This window comes from Strix uralensis, chromosome 19, assembly GCF_047716275.1.
Source record: "Strix uralensis isolate ZFMK-TIS-50842 chromosome 19, bStrUra1, whole genome shotgun sequence".
In the NCBI taxonomy this organism is placed as follows: Eukaryota; Metazoa; Chordata; class Aves; order Strigiformes; family Strigidae; genus Strix; species Strix uralensis.
This window is the reverse complement of record NC_133990.1, coordinates 2,289,668-2,307,951: the sequence shown is the minus strand read 5'-3', so window position 1 is coordinate 2,307,951 and position 18,284 is coordinate 2,289,668. Positions and strand designations below refer to the sequence as shown.

Here is an 18,284-nt window from a genome sequence, read left to right as displayed (position 1 = left end):
ACTGTGTAGCAGATTAGCAGAACCTGGGAGAGTATAATACAGGAAGTCTCTCCATATTATTGTCCCACTCTTATAATCTGTCTTTTAAGCATGTACTCCAGGGTCCTGTCGTGGATGAGATACTGAACTTGATAAGCCCTTATTTGGGCTCATCATTTTCATGTCCTGCACATACTTCTAAAAACCACATCTGAGGAACACCATGACCCAGGCTCTAACCCCACTTTCCACACATTTTTACTCCTCTGTCTCCCACATCTTTCTCCTTCCCCATCCCGTTGTTCCCGTAAGTTCCCATCAGTCCTAGCACTGACAGACTATTCTGATAAGTTGCTGCATGTCCCCAAACTTTGCTCTACTTATTTAGATCAGGAATCACTCTCTTACAGCAGCAATAGAGTTCCTAGTAGAGTTTTTCCCCTACTGTTGTAATGCAGACAATGATATCTTGTCAGATTCACTAAATCTAGAAGAGTAGAAATCCCACAGATGAATGTGTGTCAATGGTAGTGAATCACTGAGACATTGGCTGGTTCATGTTTAATAAAGTCTCCTGCTTTATTCTACCCATAGTGAGAAGCAGAAGTCATTGACATTTGAAACATAATCTTTTTTTCAGGTCAAAAGTAGGGAAAAGAACTGAACAAAATCAATTTTCCTCTTCTGTCTTCAGCTTTTCCCTAATCCCCGAGGCAACAATGGCAAAAAACAGCTCAGGGAAGAAGGTGCGAATGTGAACAGCTGCTCTGGGGATAGGGTTGGCCATAAGCACCTCCTGCTTCTTACTGCTCACTGTGCACAAGACTTCCTCTGCCACCTCCACTGGGTGCACACCATATGCCACCTTTCTGAAAAAGACTGCAAATCAAACAGAGAAGAGTGAGAGATACAGACAGACAGACACATTTGAGGGAATGGTGGTGAAAAGATACACAGCTAGTGCATCAGTCAAATGAATTAAAACCCTACACACTTTTAATCCATTACCCCTTCCCTTCCTCTCATCAGTATGTCCCTAAGATCTTTTTACAATTTTGAAATAAAATCCTCACAGTCCGTAAGAGAAGGAGTAATTTGAGTGCAGTGGAACTCTCCCTTGGGACCTTTCATACTCTGCTCTACCTCCATTCCCCCTGTGCCCTGGTGTATTTATTTTCTCACATAACTTTGTCTCTTTCCATGTTCTTTCTCTTTTCACCAGGCTCATCTGATCTCTCCAATCTTCCTTTTCTTTTGCTCCCCTAACCTGTCCATCCTTTCTGTCATTTCCATGCTTTTCCTTATGCTCCTTTCTTCTCTCAAGGAAAAGCCTCCATACTGCTACATGGGCCTCATCTACCATCTCTCTTGATGCATCAAACCTTACATTTCCAGATAGATGCCTCCCAGTTGCCAGGTGCTGGTTGGCGATGGTATGAACAGATGAAGGTCGGATTCACAGTGCTGACAGAAATACCAAATTCTTCCATTTCAGCTCTAAGACAATCAAAAAAGCCTGCTGCAGCATGCTTAGAAGCAGCATCTAAAAGAAAATTAAAAAACCCCACATATGTATGCTTGGATATATGAATGTATGGATATAGATGTATGATAGAGCTCCATAAAACACAAATGTTTGGAAAATTGAGTATGGAATGATTAACCAAAAAGCAAAAGAACAGTGAATTATTTCACCCAGTGAAATTCTCATATGATGTATTTTAAAAAAGCAAAAGAAAATTGTTTGTACAGGACAATTATGCATGTGGTATGCAGTCAGTCTCCCTAGACACGTCAAAGAGCATGTGTCTGGATTTCCCAATCAGAAGTATTAAGACCTGGGTTAAGGAATAATACTTGTATTATCTCCACAGTTTAAAAATGTCTTTGGTGGATGGACAGCTGTTCATGAGATGAGTTTCCACACCATCTGTTGCTGCAGTTTGTGACACATCAATAAAATGCAATGAAATACATGTCCATTTCTGGAATGCAGGAGTACTAAAGTTTTGTAAACTTATTAGGCCTTTGCCCTGCATCAGCAATCCAAGATGCTTTTAATATTAAAGTTAATTTTAAAGTAACTGAATGTTAAAAATTTTTTTTTTAATTTCTCTTAGTGTCTTTTTATTGAGAATGGTATTAAAGAAGGATGATAGTATATGAACCTTGACCAAAAGCAGAACTAAGTGTTAAGCACAGCAGAGCTGCAAAGCACTCATCCACCTTGTATTTGATTCGGTTTGCAGTGGAAATCAACCTGCACATAATATAAGCTAAAAAATGGCAGGTGGGTTTCAGGAATGGGAAGAAGCTTCTCCATTCATTTGTTTTGACATTCCTTCTTCTGGCAGCTTCATTTCATGCAACATAAATATTGGTAGAGGCATTGTAGAAACTATCTATCTCTGTTAGCTCTTCTGCTACTCATGATTCTATGCACATACAGTGTATCTTGACACAATTGGCTCTTTCCTAGATGAAAACCATTCCAGGTGTCCCATCAACGTGTTTTTTCTTTTCTGATACTTTTTTGTAGCTCTTACATTTCTTTTCAGATGGAGTGACCAGAATTGCACACAATGTTCAAGATGTGGGCACTGCACACATTTATACAAAGGCATAAATACAAGATTTAATTTTTTTCTCTCTATTGTTCTCCTTACAGTTTCTGTCACTATATTTTCCTTTCATGGAACTGTAAGTCACAATCCTGAGGCCTCGCAGACCTTTTAATTCAGAGGCCATCATCCACTCTGACCTCCTGTCACAGTTAAATCCTATTCGTCTATCCTATATTTTCTGTCCACTACCTTTGAACTTTATTAATGCATAGACCTTTCACCGTAATTCAGGACAGACTAGTTTCATTAGGAGTTTTGGATGAAAGACCTTCTTGAAAATTTTCTGGAAAGTCAAGCAGCATACAGTTATTACATCTCATATTAAACTCCCACACATAAATCCACGAGTTTCCCTTTACAAAACAGTAGCTAGTATCTACCAGTATGTTATATTTATACACTACTTCATTATTCATTATGGTTTCTACCAATATGCCCAGTACAGATGTTAGGCCTACAAGTTTGCTGATTCTTGAATGTCTCCTAAGATCATAAAAAAACCTTGCTGTCACATTTGATATCCTCTTGTCCTCAAGTACCTTAGGAAGTAGTTATACTTCAAAGATAGTATTTTAACTATTCTTCTTGAGTTCTACTTTGAAAATTTTCCAGCCAAATAGTGTATTGGTAGTTTACTGAATTAGGATGCAAATTAGCACTTTTAATAACCAATTAATGCCATTGAATACTCACAATTTATGTGCATTTGAACGCACATTTTTGCTATGTATAACTTACAAGCTGCACGAAATGGGATTCCTATTTTTCCTTGGATACTATTAATTAGAACAATTTGGCCAGTTCTTCTTGAGATCATGTTGGGAAGAATAGCTGGAAAAAAAAGAAATAAAAGAAAGAGCCACATAAGGAAAAGAGCTCAATGTGTTTAGTGAAAAGAAGTGACAAGTGTAGATAGCACAACTTTAATGAAGGTTGTCTCAATACGGCAATCAAAAGTATCACAAAATCCAATAGTTGGAAATTGACCGTCTTGTAGACTTGACTTTGATTCTACATGCACATTTGGGTACAGTATTATCACATTTAATTGTCAGACTGTCTGTATCCTTGCAAGGGTTTTGAAAACAATTGTCTCTGTAACAAAGGCAGCAAGCACGTAAATAAAGGAGTCACCACATGAAAAATAAAATAAGCAGACATTTAAAAAAAAGTCTATCTTTCAAACACCTGCTTATATATTTCTTGACCAATCTATTTCCAAACACAAGCACTCTGATTTTGATTTTCACCTCAATTTCAGTCCATTGTTTTTCACAGAGTTGTTCTTGATTATAGTGAAGAAGGCAAATATAAGTGCAAGTGAAACAGTGTAATGCCAGTGACGTGGATCTCAAGCTTTAAGTAGCAACAGCAAAACAGGAAAAAAATTAAAATACCTTTTGTTAATGTTATAGGTCCAAAATAGTTGGCATCCATTATCTTTTTATCAAGTTCCAATGAAATGCTCTGCACTGCTCCTTTCACCTTCATACTTGCATTGTTGATCAGTATATCCACACAGCCATAGCAATTCAGGATTTCCTTAGCTACATCTTGAATGCAGTTTATGTCTGAGATATCCAAAAGTATGAGCTTTGGCGCATATGTCTAATAAAGAAAAGACATTTCAAGGATACCTGTTATATAAAAATGTATTTCTATTTACTTGTCTTGAAAATTAATTTACCTTGATAGCTGAAGAAAGTGTTTTTTTCATTTTCCCCCAAAATTTAATTTGTTCTTTTAACCCACTCTAGAAAGAAGGTAGTTCAGCAATGGGTATTCATAGACTCTGAAGTTCAAATGAAGCAGAAAACCGTGGATAGGGTAGGCTGGACTAGCTCTACGCTATTGAGTTCTGTCTCTCTTGTAATCAGTGGAGACAGACATTAGGCACAGGGGGTGACTCCTACCACTTCAAGTTATGGTCTTTCTGTAAGCAGCCCTCTGGAGAACTTTGCTGACCACAGAGTCTAGGATATAGTGCTTTGATAGATAATTTACATATACATGGGGGGCAGTTGGAAAGTAAGAATGGTTTGTTCAGCCATAGGTTTTCCAAACAGCTGCAATATCCAAACTGTATGATTTCTGCAAAGATGTAGATCTGCTATGAGGCAGAGGAATGAACTCTGAGTATCTTCTCTTACTATATTACTATGACAATGTAATGCCAGTCCCTCAGTGTATTTTTTCATAGCTGAGTCTGCACACGCTAACATGAACACACTACTTTTATGGTTATGTATGCAGATGAATGAAGCTCACTGGGGAAAAAAAAAGGTCAAACGCAAATATTTGTTGGTCTGGTGAGCAATGGCTGTAGAATTTGTGTGATGCCTTCAGGAACACCTGTGCCCTGAAATGAGTCAGCTATCTGTTGATCACAGAGGAAAGCTTTCCCATGAGCATCAAAGAAACACCTTCCAAAGAATTGGCAGCAGGGGTAGCCTTACATGTCTACTTCCATAGTGACCCAGTCAGTGGTAATGAGGAAATGACACTCTTATTCATATGCTCCTAAGTAGTGGAGAAACTCAAAATTAATCCAATCTTTAGACCCATTTCCCACTCCTTGACCACTCTTATCATGTCAAAAATGGATGGTAGTTCCTGTGATTAAATGAAGCACTTCAAATCCCTTCCATCCAAATTAACAGGCAAATTCCTCTGCCTAGCATTTCTAGTTGGGTGGCTTGTTCAAAATGCAGGATGACTCAGTTGCTTTACAGTAATTACCTCGAATTAGCTCAAGAGAGAAGGATTTCTGACTTATACTTTTGATATCATGCTTTGAAGAACTGCAGAGGTGTTTTTCTCTCCCTCTCTCTGGACTGTGGTGGGTGTGTTACCTGGGTGACCAAAATCACCATTAACACTGAATCATGTTTCATGTACCTTGTTTTACTGGATTTAAAAGCCCTTGTGTACCCAAACAAGGTGTTTACCTCAGGTTGTGAATTTTCAAAGCAGAGTGAGAAAATACTTACCATACTGGGGTCTGCTACACTAATTAAAGCATCATACAAGGCTTCTAACTTTTCCCATGTCCTGCCACACAACACAAGCCTTGCTCCTCCTGAGTGAAACACCCGAGAACATTCTAGGAGAGAAATACATTCAAAAGAAATAGTGACAATAATAACAATTTGATTTTGTTTATTTTTCTTGAACTGGGATGATGTTTTTGCTAACAATGTTTAATCTATGCATTAAAATTCATTAATTTTGAAAGAATAAATATATATGAGAAAAAAGGAAACATTAAATGTAAATATATATCTGAGCAATAAATTAAAATTAAATGTAATCCTATAATGCACAATCAATGGTACAGCATAATGATACTGTTTAGTCATGGGATTTAATAAAAATTTGATTAAGAAAAGAACATTATGACAGTTAATTGATGATGGGTTTGACTTCTTAGAGAAATTGTTTTGATTATCTTTCTTCCTTAACTCTCTCCACGTACATACACACTTGCTCTAAATAAAAATATATACAAAAATAAACGCTTAAGGTTGTTACAATACAAACTGTATCTTTTGCACACCTTCATGTCTACTGCAATATAAAGAAGAAACCAGTCAACCCCAGTAAATAATAAAACTAGCTCTGTATGCTACCTTCATGAAACTCTTGGCAACATGAAACTCATCTACAACTTTGAGAAAGATCAATATAGAAAACCTTACCACACACTGGCCCACAGATGAAGCACCAATGAGAGAGGCCTTTCTTCTACAGACCCTTTCCTCCATATGTAATGCACCCCAAGACCTTTATCTCCTGAGTATTACACCTTCCCAGTAGTCAGCAAAGGCATCAGGGACCAGCTTGAGCTACTTCTTGTTCAGCTGCATTCCCTGAAGCCTTCCTGAGAAGGTCGTTGATAAATTTCTGGGTAAGCTGGGCTGGCACTGCTTTTTCTCCATATATTTAGGGATATTCTGAGCTAGGGATTCACCCCAGTTTAAACTAGGTCTCTGGGGAGGATTCTTCTCCCTTTCTTATGCAAGTGAACTATGATTATGCTTTTCTGAAAGTGGGCACTCACATAACAAAAGGAACTGCAGCCAGTGTTACCTATTATCCTACCTCAACACTGGCTAGAAGACTGCAGCTGACTCACTAGTTTAGGTCTTCATGGGAGTATGTGATCAACTGAATCTAGATTATGAAATAGCAGGCTGGAGCATCTTGTCATGTGTGTCTGGTCTATTTTCCTCTCTAGGTGGTGTTGAGGGAGAATATATTCCTCACTGTCCTGTCAGTTTGACCAAACAAAGGCATTTAAAAACACAGAACATAGATATCTCATGTGCATCTTTTAGGAATTCATTGTCAGTTGTATCCCTTTGGCTGTTTTAGGCTGCTACAGGGTCTATGTTCCAGCTCAGTTGAACTGAAATAGTGGCTATCAGCCCAGAAATCTGTGAAGGCTGTCTTTCTGACCAGGAAAAGTACACAATTTCCTGCCTTTTCTTTCTTGGAATAGATAATGTCTTGCAGATAGGCCTGAGGATGTGACTGATGACGTGTCCACCAGATCTCTCGTTTGGGTGCAGCCAGAAAATTAGTTGACAGTGGGTTATATGTGCTGGTAGGATTGGAAATCAAGAGTTATTTTCCTCTCATGTTTTTTTTCCTGACTAGGTCTTCCAAAAAACTCAGCCTTGCAGCCCTCATATTTGGTCCCTAAATCAAATCTGTATGACAGTTACATATTCAGCATGGGAAGAACAGGAATATGGTCTTACAATTACTCTTATGCCTTTCCAGCCTGGTTGATCTGTCTTAGTTCCTATGGTCTTTGTTGAATGATCAACAGTGCAACTCTAGTGTTATAGCTGTCCGTCCTCCAAAAAGCATTTTCTTCAGACTTCAATACCCACAGGTAAATCCAGTTATGTTAATATGCTCATCTTAGATTTCTTAAATGCATATGTTAGATTCTTAATATCTGTATGGAAGCACTTCTGGATCCACTCTTCTATTTTTGTAAATCTGTGCAGCTGGAGACTTTTATTTACGTAATCTTTTTCACTATTTACAATAGTAATTTAATGAATGTCTTTTATTTTCTTTTTTCTAACATAGAAAGATTTTTGATTTAAAGCCCAAAAGATTATTTGTCAGTATTAGGACAACTACCCAGTATTTTTCCTATGAACATAACAGTTGGGGCACCCTTGTGAATACAATGTGACAACTGTGTGAACAGCAATAAAAGGAAAAAAGGGAAGCTGTTGATGTTCTCCTCTAGAACTATCCTGGACTTTTCTGAGTTATAGCACTGAAAAGAAACAGGAATCAGGTTTAAATAACAACCATAAACCATTGTAAACATCTTCAATCATCACAGGTTTTGTTTATCGTTTTAACTTTTATAAATGTCATTTTTAGTCCAGAAATTCTGACATGTGGTAAAAGGAATTTGATGGTTGCCTAAGAGCTCAAATATGCAGCAGCTGTCCAGACAACTGGTAATTTAAAGCTCTGGACAAATGACCATCGCATATGCATGAGTGGACTGCACAGTAAATTCTGCATGATTTGGAATTGTTCAAGACTGCAAATAACTTCTCGGTATCACCCTCTGGGATACTGGCAGTAGATACATTTAGAATATTAAAATAAAATTGCTTTGAGATTCTTTCTTTATCATCTATGTGAAAAAGAGGGTGGGGGGTGGGGGGGAGGCAATTGTCTTTGTAGCCTCGAGAAAAGCAGCAGTTAGTCAAAAAAAAAAAAAAAAAAAAAGAAAAAGAAGAAGAAAGGTTAATAAGGAAATCTTCCCCAGGGCTTGTGCAGTGCTGGAGCAAGATACCTGGAGAAATGTTCAATAAACATTCCTTATCTTTGGACGTTTCCAAGGTTTGGCTTGAAGCCACACCCGACCAGATCTAGCACTGGTGATATGCCGGCTCCAAGCAGAATTTTTGTCTAGAAACCTCCAGGCACCCTATGATTCTATGAGACACCCATTTTCAGCTGGAGAACTCTAAATCATGCCTCTTCAAATAAAAATACTGAAATATAACCAATGAGAGAAAATGCATGTTAATATTATCTTCAACTGAAACTGAAGTGTGTCAGGGAAAGGGAAAGACCAGGTGGGATATGGAGGTTGGAATTATTTCATACCTTGCTCTAAGAGGCTCTGATAAAGAGCACACCTTGCCAGTGTAGTGTGTATTTCTGTTGCAGGTCTCTGGTCTGTTCTGCTAAGGAATAATTCTGCAAGAGCATCCCCTTTCCCCATCTATTTTCTGCTTGGGAGTGCAAGGTTTGCAACATACAGCAAGTCTTCACTGAAAACACCAAAATGTAGCCTCAAGCTATGTTTGCCTTATAAGGCACTGGCATCCACTGCTCCTCAAGAGATGACTAGAGCAGGACGGTACATAAGCAATATATGACCCAGTACCTTTAATCTGGCAACACTGTGTAGGCAGGAAGTATATGCTAAGTGGCTGCCCCCCCAGTCAATCAGCTTATATAAACAAATAAAATATCAAATACCCTTTCCTTCCATCCATCCACTGAACCCACCATGACACATCTCTAGGCAGCCAATTGGAGGTACTGGAGGATGTCAAGGCAAGAGGAGTAACATGGGAGATAGAGGGGGCAGAGATGAGGAGTGAGCAATGTTGTAGTCTTTAAGGGCTGAGAAGGAACATGTAAAGAGTAAGGTGACACCTGTTTATACTGATTTGCTGCTACCCTGTAGTGACAGCCTATGTAATAAGATCTCATAGTAACAACATGTTAAAAATAACACTCTTAATGTGCTTACAGAATGTCTTATTCTATTGAATTAAATTAATACAAAGTTCTGCAGTTCCTAAAAGTTTACTAACAGTTCCTGTGGCTGGGACTAAAAATGTACATTTAAATATCATAGGATTTGTTTAAAAATATATTTCTTAACTTCTGTTTCATCCAGGAAGTTATGAATATATACAAGGTAATGTATGCACATTTTATCACCTAGAGGGTGGTTCTCTGGCTGTTTTTGTTCTCTGACACTGAGCAGAAATGAGACAACTCACCCTTTCCCAGTCCAGAGATGGCATCCGTGATCACCACCACCTTGTTTTGCACAGCTGACTTGGACAACAGCCACCTGACTGACTGGTAAATATAAATAATTCCACTGATTCCTAAGAGAAGCAATGGTAGAGCAAGTATGGCAAGAATACCCATCTCTGTGGAAAACAAAAGACTAGATGAGAGTAACAGTAATCATAATATGCATTCATTATTTTTCAAATTATTCTTATTTAAAAAATCAATGTTTTCTTATATAGAAAATCCAGTAATCCGCATGCCAAAGGCTTGAAGTAGTGGGAAGCTTGTTTTCCAATCAATGCCTTAATATTATTATTTAATAAACAGGGTATTATTGTTTATTTGTCTGTTTTCCTCATCACTTCATGGTCTAACCAAATCTGGATTTCTTATATGCAAAATTACTCTAGGTTGGCAAAAACATAATAGAATTTTAGTACAAATATTGCCTTGTGGCAAAACATAGGCTAATGTATAACACTTAACTTTTAATTATGTTGCTATTATAGGAAAACAGATAAAAAGCTTTTAATCCTAATTTCAGATAAAACACATAATGGAAGTGTTTTCTGTTCTAAAAGACAGAGAAAATAGAATCACTTACTATGGATATGAAGACTCCAGGTACAGAAAAAGCATTCTTTTGTATTTTTGTAAATTTTGTATTACAGGTTTAATTAAAGTACTTTAGCAATTTCATAGAGCATTGCATTTGTTGAGGCTGCTTGCCCTGAATGAGAATGGCTATGTATAGCCATGTGACAGAGATACTTTAAAAGTAAATATAGCATCTAGAGTGTGATTTACTTGCCTGACCTATCTAGTCCAACAGGCTGAACAGTCATGTAAAAGCTCTTAGAACAGTGTCAGTTCAACTGTACAAAGAAATATCTATCTTTCTGTCTTGCCTTTGATTGCAGTTCACATGACTGTCTCAATCTCTTGTCATAGACCTTCAATTAACTTTGCACATAAAAACATTTTTATAAACTCCATTATAACAATAGGTCTTCAAAAACAAGCAAAAGGTACCATAAAGAATTTGCCACTTGAAATAATCACTGTTCAGCAATATGAATGATGTATATATGTGTCAGAAAAAGGCCTTTGAGCAAGTTGGCTTGGGAGCCACAGAGCTGTTGTGGACAGCTGAGTGATGGAACAAATACCAGGCTGTCGTACTGCGCTTTCAGGTGCCACAGGCTGCTTTCCACTCTTGGTATCTGCAAAGCACATGTGCCTCTTTCCCAGTAATTTTGGGACCATATCAACTTTAGGTAGGTGATCTAACTTTTACATTTCCTGCAGAGAGACATTATCTGTTAACCTGACAACCACAGTTATGGGTTGCCCTTTGGGATTCTAGGTAAAAGAATGGTTTACCATAAATCATTCCTGGTTTGCTGTTTAAAAAAAAGTGTATCACAGCCTTAAATTATACATTTTGACAACCAGATTCAGCACTCCTGTTTGTACTGAGTAACTGGTCATCTAAATTCTATGTTCTAATTTTCATTTCCAATGAAAGAATGCAAGTCTACAAATGATAGAGAGCCATTTGGAATGTTGTAACAAGAACAAAGACTTCATGGTTAGGTCTGTAGGTACCAGAGGAGTGTTAGCTTTCACTGAGTGGGAAAGAATAGAAGGTTATTCAAGAAGGCATAGGAGGGGACTTCTAGACATAGTTTGTAAATGTAACTTGCTCTAAAAGCTAATGATGTTGGGAATCAAGATGTGCATTCCTGCCTGTGAAAGTTGAAGGTGCCTGCCAAAGAACCCATGATTTGCGATTTCCAAATCACAGAATTGTACAATGTGCCAATGTTTGAAACATTGTGTGCACTTCTAGCTGAAAAGACTTCATAGTGAATGACAGATGTGAATAAATACCTGTTTTCCAATACGAAATGGTCATGGTGTCCTGAAATTTACATCCGTTTCCACAGAAGAATGTAAAAAACATTAAGTCAAATGAGCTAAGAGGTCATGCCAAGCCACCTGCAAAAGTAAAGAGGAAATCTGATTTTCCATCACCCCTAAAGCCCCATCTGTCTTCGCTTACTTTCAGAGCATCAGTTTTAAACAAACAGATATGCATTTCCCTATCCGTAAGCAAGCTGTTTTGCTCCTTTTATGGAACAGGATGTGTTGTTTGTTTCATTTATTCAGAGTTCTGGAAACATTTTTCTGTGAAGGTCAAACATCAAAAAAAAAAAAGCACAAAAGAGGATTTACAGGAGTTCCAAGTGATTTGTTTGCTTTGTTTCCAAATGAACAGGAGAAATGGTACAAGTAATATAAGAGCAATAAGAAAAAGTCAATTGAAAGAACTAGACAACCAACAATGTATAAGATTGCAATGAGAAAATGCCAACATGTCTATTAATATTAATGAACAAAGGTAAAGGAAGACTTCCTGAGCCATCTGGAAAATTACAGACATACAGCAACTGCAATAACCAAACACACAAATCTCTGCGTCGGGTGAAGTACTAGAGAAATGTATTCTGCACTGCCACCTACAGAGCACCATTAGAAACTCCAGAGAAACAAGAATATGAATTGTTTCAAAGGGTAGATCCCATAAAAAGGGTAAGTCATCTGCAGGGAAACTTGAACAAAAATGAGGTCCTCACTCTCACTCAGCTAGCTCTGAAAGTCGCTAGATTCCCTTTGTCCAGAGCTGAGCTCCAGGAACTGTCCCAGATGACACCAGAGCTGAACGGTGTATGTCCAAACATGAAACTTGATGGAGATCTAGGGCTTAATTCCCTGAAGTGCTCAACCTAGAAGGATGTCTGAGAGCATGAGCATGCACTTACATATATTTACATTACTTACATTTCACATTGTTCAGAAGTGTTTGACATACCATTGGGTGGGTGGGTGGGTGTTCTTCAATGTTTTGTTTGTGGTTCTGTTTAGTTTTCTTTGTTTCTTGGAGGAAACAAGAGTTTAACACACTATAGAGAAAGCAATGATTAGGGGCACTGATGGCTAAAGCATTCATCCAAGAAGAAGAAACTAAAATTTCAAATCCATGTCTGCCCCAAAAAGATGATCCTAACTTTACTGCTATCATTTCTGGGGGTTGTGAACTCCCTAAGCATGGGCATATTCTCATTCACATCATAGCTCTTTATTTTAACTAGTGGCTGCCTAACATCTAAGAATAACATTCTCCCTTTGAGTAGAAAAGGAAAGGCATATAGATTTTCATATACTTTGTGAGGATATGTGTCTCTAGCAATCAAAGCCAGAGACATTTTTAATACTAGCAGTAACCAGGTGAAGTACTTTATTTCTGTGCTGCTTATGCTCCTGATAACAGAACATGTAGGCTGTAGTGAGTCCTGTGTTTCCCATTTGTCTCAGCTGCATGACATTGCAGGGCATTCACTGTGACTGCATTATTTTCACAGTTAGATGAATATTATCTATTTTTTTTCCCTCAGCCATTGTTTCTGTTTCCTTCCATTCTTATTTTATTGATTTTCTTTGTATTTTCTTTTGATAGCTTTGAGATCACTGAGCATACTGACAGTACAGGTTCTGCTTAAAGATACTTTTGCCATTTGCTAGAATTCCTATGTCACAACCACCTATTGGTCCCCACTATTAATAGAGCTGTTGTTGACTTGCATGATTAGCCCATTTTTTTGGTAATATTACTATGAATATTTTCAAGACTTAGAAAGTGTGCCGGGTTTGTGTGTGTGGAGGGGATTTTTGGTAGCAGAAGAGGGGGCTACAGCAGTGCCTCTCTGTGACAAGTTTGTCGAAGCTCTCCCAGCTCCAAGTTGGACCTGCCTCTGGCCAATGTCAAGCCAATTAGTGACGGTTGCTGTGCCTCTGTGATAACATATTTAAGAAGGGGAACCTGGGAGGAAGAGTGGGAGTTGTGAGGAGGAGTTACACAAGGTGCAAACACCGAGGTCAGTGGAAGGAAGGAGGAGGAAGGGGTGAAGGTGTGCCGGAGCAGAGACCCCCTGTATCCTATGGTGAGATGCAGGGATGCCCTCTGCAGCCCATGTAGGTCACTGGTAGAGCAGATGTCCATGCACAGCCTATGGAGGACCACATGCTGGAACAGGCGGCTGCACCCCAAAAAGGCCTGGACTCTGTGGGAAGAAGCCCCTGCTGTTGTAGTTTGGTGCTGGGAGGATTGTAATACGTGGGAGGCATCCACACTTGCGCAGCTGGGGAAGGGCTTTAGTCCATGGGAAGGACTCACATTGGAGAAAATTCATGGAGGACTGTCTCCCATGAGAGGGACACCACTCTGGAGCAGCAGAAGAATGCGAGGAGTTCTCCCCTGACCCCCTTGAGGAGGAACAAACATCAGGACTGACCACACCCCCCCATTTCCTGCCTCCTGCACCACTGGCGGGGAGGAGGTAGAGAAATAGGGAGCAAAGCTGAGCCTGGGAAGAAGGTAGTGGTTGGGGAAGGTGCTTTTAAGATATGGTAATGCTTCTCACTGTCCTATTCTGTCTGTTAAGTGTTATTGTTGTTAATGTCTGAATTAAATTTATGTTCTTTTTCTTCCCCCAAAGAACCCATTTTTTGCCCATGACCATAATGGGTGAGTCATCCTTTTCCTGTCCTTATCTTGGTTCCCAAGCCTTTTGCTTTATTTTCTTCTTCCCAGTCCTGAGGGGGAAGGGGTGAGTGAGCAGCTGCATCTCTCGCTCTGAGCTCAGACCATGATAGACAGCACAGAAATTCTTGGTTGAAAAAGGAGTCAGCACTGTGTTTGGACCTGGGAACAGCAGATACATACAGTATTTCCATTCTCAATATAAAAAAAAAAGATCTTAACAATTTTGAACTAAAAAACCTGCTCTTTGGAAAGTCCTGTGATCACAATGCAAGGACCAGAAACCTTTGAATCAGAAACAGTGTCAACAGAAGAACATCTAGTTCAAGTCAAACACATTTCCTGTTCAAAGTCAGAAACACTCCTCAGTCTATGCAATTATTTTTTTGATGTTTTCTTCCCACATATCCACAGCAGTGGTGTGCCACACTATGTAGGTGACTGATTTCTCCTACATACTCTGAAAAGTAAGCATCCTGATAAAAAACTACAAGGAAAGTTGGTGTTCATCTCAGTAATAGAGACATACAAGCATATAGTCAATCTACCCTCCTTTCTTCTGAGGGAGACTCTATTGGGTTGACCAATGTGTTTCCCTATGGTTTCCTGGTGGGCGTGGATCTGCAGTCAACTTCATTACTATCTGCAGACATCTGCACTCCTACTGCTGGAAGGTCTCATCTTTTCTCTTTACCTGATTTCATACATTTTCCCCCATTTTTTCTACTTCTGAATCCACCTTTTTGTAGCCATTCTATCTACCTTTGTCTTCTTAAACTTCTCCAAAAGAAACAATTCACTCTGCATTGATTTTTGATCATTGGTCCCAGTTCTGTGACATCCATATCCAAATTACGTGGTTCTGATCCAAGCAATCCCAGCCTGATAAGGTATTACTGATATGATTAGTGAGTGCCCTACCAAGACTGCACCTCCAAATTACCCTTCAATTATCCCATTTACAGCAGTTGCATATCAGTTTTCTTATATGCTCCTTGAAAATCATCATTGTACTTTAGCCTTCATACCTCTGTCTAGTTTCAGCTGAGCACAAGGAGTTTTGAATCCTATTTGCAGATAGTCTGCACACTAGAGCAAGAGAATATATTTTCACACTCTAATGTGACCAGACAGCATCCTTGCCCTTGAATTGTCTCAGTCCCTGTCATGGTTCCCTGCACAGGCTTTGGCTGGTTATAAGGCCTAGTTGTCCTGAAGGATTTTTTTGATCACAAACTCCTTCTTATGGATTTAAGGAAAGAGATCAGTTCTCACTGTACACAATGTGTTATAACCAGTCAGATGGTATTTTCGGTCTTCTATTATCAGCAGGAGACTTTCAAAATTGTTCATGGCTTTCAAATTCTGGTCTCTCTCATAAACTACTAGTACCTAATGCAAAAACTGTAGACTGGCATTTCCGTGGTGTAACCAAGTCTCAATTCCTTTAAGGATTTCAGTGCTCTGAGCCTCTCCCTTGTTGTTTTTGTTTTTTTTTTTTTTTTTTCCCAAACTCTATGAAAAAAGATCATGTTAACCTCGTCTTCCTTTCTCTTCCATGTCTGTTAAAAACCTTTTCTATCTTGTCTAGATCAGGAGATTGTCTTTGCTACTTTGCTCCAGACTGAACATGTGTCACACCGTGCTTTCAACACTATATATAGGGACTGTTTCATTCAGTTCCACACAGTCAGATAAATGTAGAAACCATTATACATGAGGCTTGTCCACTATACATTAGCTTGGAACTTAGTGCTGGTCTTGTTTTTTAACCATCATTTGGTTTACTGAAGGATGGCAAGAGGCAAACCCTGTTTACCTTCATGGATGTTGGTCTCATGCTGTAAAAAAGCACCTGTTGGTCTCAGCATCTGGAATATCCTCCCTGGAAAATCTTCTGGAAAGTAAGTTCAGTTTTCAAAAACAAGTTTGTAACTCTTGCAACTGGAAACATTTAAGAAAAATGCAGAATACTGACATCAGCCAGCAGGTCTCTAATGGTGCTTTAGAGATTTCACTGCTCAAAAAGCTTTAAGAATTTTATTTATTTATTTCAACATTACATGAGAGTATTATCCAATGGACTAACTAATTAGGCACAAACCACAGTTCAGTGTAGTTTGTATTGAGAGTAGCTATGAAGTCAGAAGCAAGAAAAGAGTGGACTTCATAAAGAAAACACACTCGAACACACTAATGATTACATGCATACCAGCCCTGGGTTATTAGACTGTCAAGCCAAAAGGCACTTGGAGAACTACGTTCTTGCAGCAAACGATATTCTACAGCACTGATTCTGTGCATATAGCAAAAAAAAAATATCCCACCAATCTAAAAATTACAGAAAAATGCCTTCCTCTGCCCCTCTTGGCCTGTGGCTGGCAGTGCCAGCCCTGGTAGTGGTTTATTCCTCCTCACCTAGGGACCACTTAGGGATCTTGTTATGAATTCTGAAATGCGCCTTACCCCTTCTTTTTTCTTCAGTGGTTTGCAACTCCACACTAAAGTAAACTTTACCTTATACAGCACATTTTAAAATGCTAGTTACTTTCCTGTGTTGTCTTTGCTGTCTGGTAGAAATTATTTTGCCCCACTGAGAGGTCTGCATTTCTTTAACTGACTATTGCTGAATTGTTAAGAGCCCAGAGGTGTTCAGTGCTCATCACCCCTGCTCCTTTTCTGATCCCATACATATACTCCTCTATGTTACATATAATCTCTCCACTTCAAAGCCTGTATTCCTCCAGGAGCTAGAGAAGAGTACAGGCATGTGTTCTTTATCAGCCTTTATTCTATATATTCTGCACATAGAATATAATTTAGGTATATATTCTGTATCATCTCATTTATTCAGAATAAGGGCCTCTATCTCTACACTACATCATCAATATTCTATGCAGAGTAACTACTTGTTACTGGCAGCTGTATAAAAATACTGTACAAAGCTTCAGCAGAACTTAAAAAAAAATAAGGCATACCACCTGGTCATTACAAAAGTTGCTGTTACAGCTAATTAAACAAAAGGAAGATCCCAGGAGGCAAGACAACTTCAGACAAAGCCAGACAAGCCTTAGTCCTGAGGTCTTGCTAAGGCCAAACAGAGCTGTGAGCTCTTACTCTGATAGCAACGCTGTATTCTGCAGCAGTGTGGCAATGTAGTGTTTTCAGTCTGTCAGTGCCTGGGTTTAGAAACCAGTGTACTGTTTGTAGCCATTAGGCAGTATGGACAGTAATATCTGGTTAGGTTTTGGAATGAGTATTTCTCTGTGCCAGGAAGAGTGGGTATGGGTGTAGGAAAAGCTTTCTGCAATGCAGTAGGTGACAGAGTTAACTTAGGGAGATGCAGGCAGGTGTTCACGGCCTGGAGCTCAGCAGCACTAGGAGAGGTGTGTGTGAACATACAGACCAGCACACAAAGTGAAGAGTCAGTAAACTAGCTAAACCAATGACTATGATTTTTCTGTGGTAGTGATACACAGCTTCATGTAAATGCTGCTGTGTGCCTTGGACTTTAATAGATAAAATGTCTTGAAAAGTTTTTTTATTTATTGTACTTAAAGACATGTTCCTAATATGCCTCCGTAGATATTGTTAAAAGTACATGTGAGGTCAGAAAAGAAGTGTTTGAGGGGCCATTAAGATAAGTGTTGAGAACTTTTCAGTGAACACTGGCAGCAATTTTTTCCTTACCCTTCAGCTTCCCATAAGGAAAAGTTATCCCATGATCACATAATCAGCAAAACAGGGAGGACATGGTGTTTCAGAAAAGCCTTTAAAGGTGTTCTTGTTCATAGGTCAAATTAAAAATTGCCAGTTAGGAATTCTCTGTTTGGAATTTTTTTCCATCCAAAAATACTTTTGTGATGCAGTTAACTTCAATTAATTAAAGCAATTGCTTTAACCCAAGAACAGGTCTCGCAGCTAGATTAGATAACAAGTTGCTTAGGGATGCCATTCTCTCCAGTGACTAGAAGAGGAACTGAGGATACCTAACTCAG

General features: G+C 38.8%; 1 protein-coding gene across 1 annotated transcript; it reads right to left on the bottom strand.

Annotated features, from left to right (window-relative positions):
- Positions 1-533: 533 nt before the first annotated feature.
- DHRS7C (dehydrogenase/reductase 7C) lies at positions 534-10,414 on the bottom strand. Its single transcript, XM_074889030.1, has 7 exons — positions 10,288-10,414; positions 9,665-9,820; positions 5,594-5,706; positions 4,001-4,211; positions 3,342-3,434; positions 1,367-1,522; positions 534-858 (listed from the first exon to the last, which is right to left on the bottom strand). The coding sequence occupies exons 2-7, from the start codon at positions 9,816-9,818 to the stop codon at positions 650-652; spliced, it is 936 nt and encodes a 311-aa protein (XP_074745131.1). The 5' UTR covers positions 9,819-9,820; positions 10,288-10,414; the 3' UTR covers positions 534-649.
- Between the last annotated feature and the right edge of the window lie 7,870 nt (positions 10,415-18,284).

Bases quoted from the DNA above. Each gene is read 5' to 3' on its own strand.
- DHRS7C (XM_074889030.1), bottom strand. From the start codon at position 9,818: ATGGGTATTCTTGCCATACTTGCTCTACCATTGCTTCTCTTAGGAATC. The intron at 1,523-3,341 runs GTAAGTTATACA...ATTTTCTTTTAG, and splicing joins AATCCCATTTCGTGCAGCTT to ATGCTGCTTCTAAGCATGCT. The intron at 859-1,366 runs GTAAGGTTTGAT...TTTGATTTGCAG, and splicing joins GGAGGCATCTATCTGGAAAT to TCTTTTTCAGAAAGGTGGCA.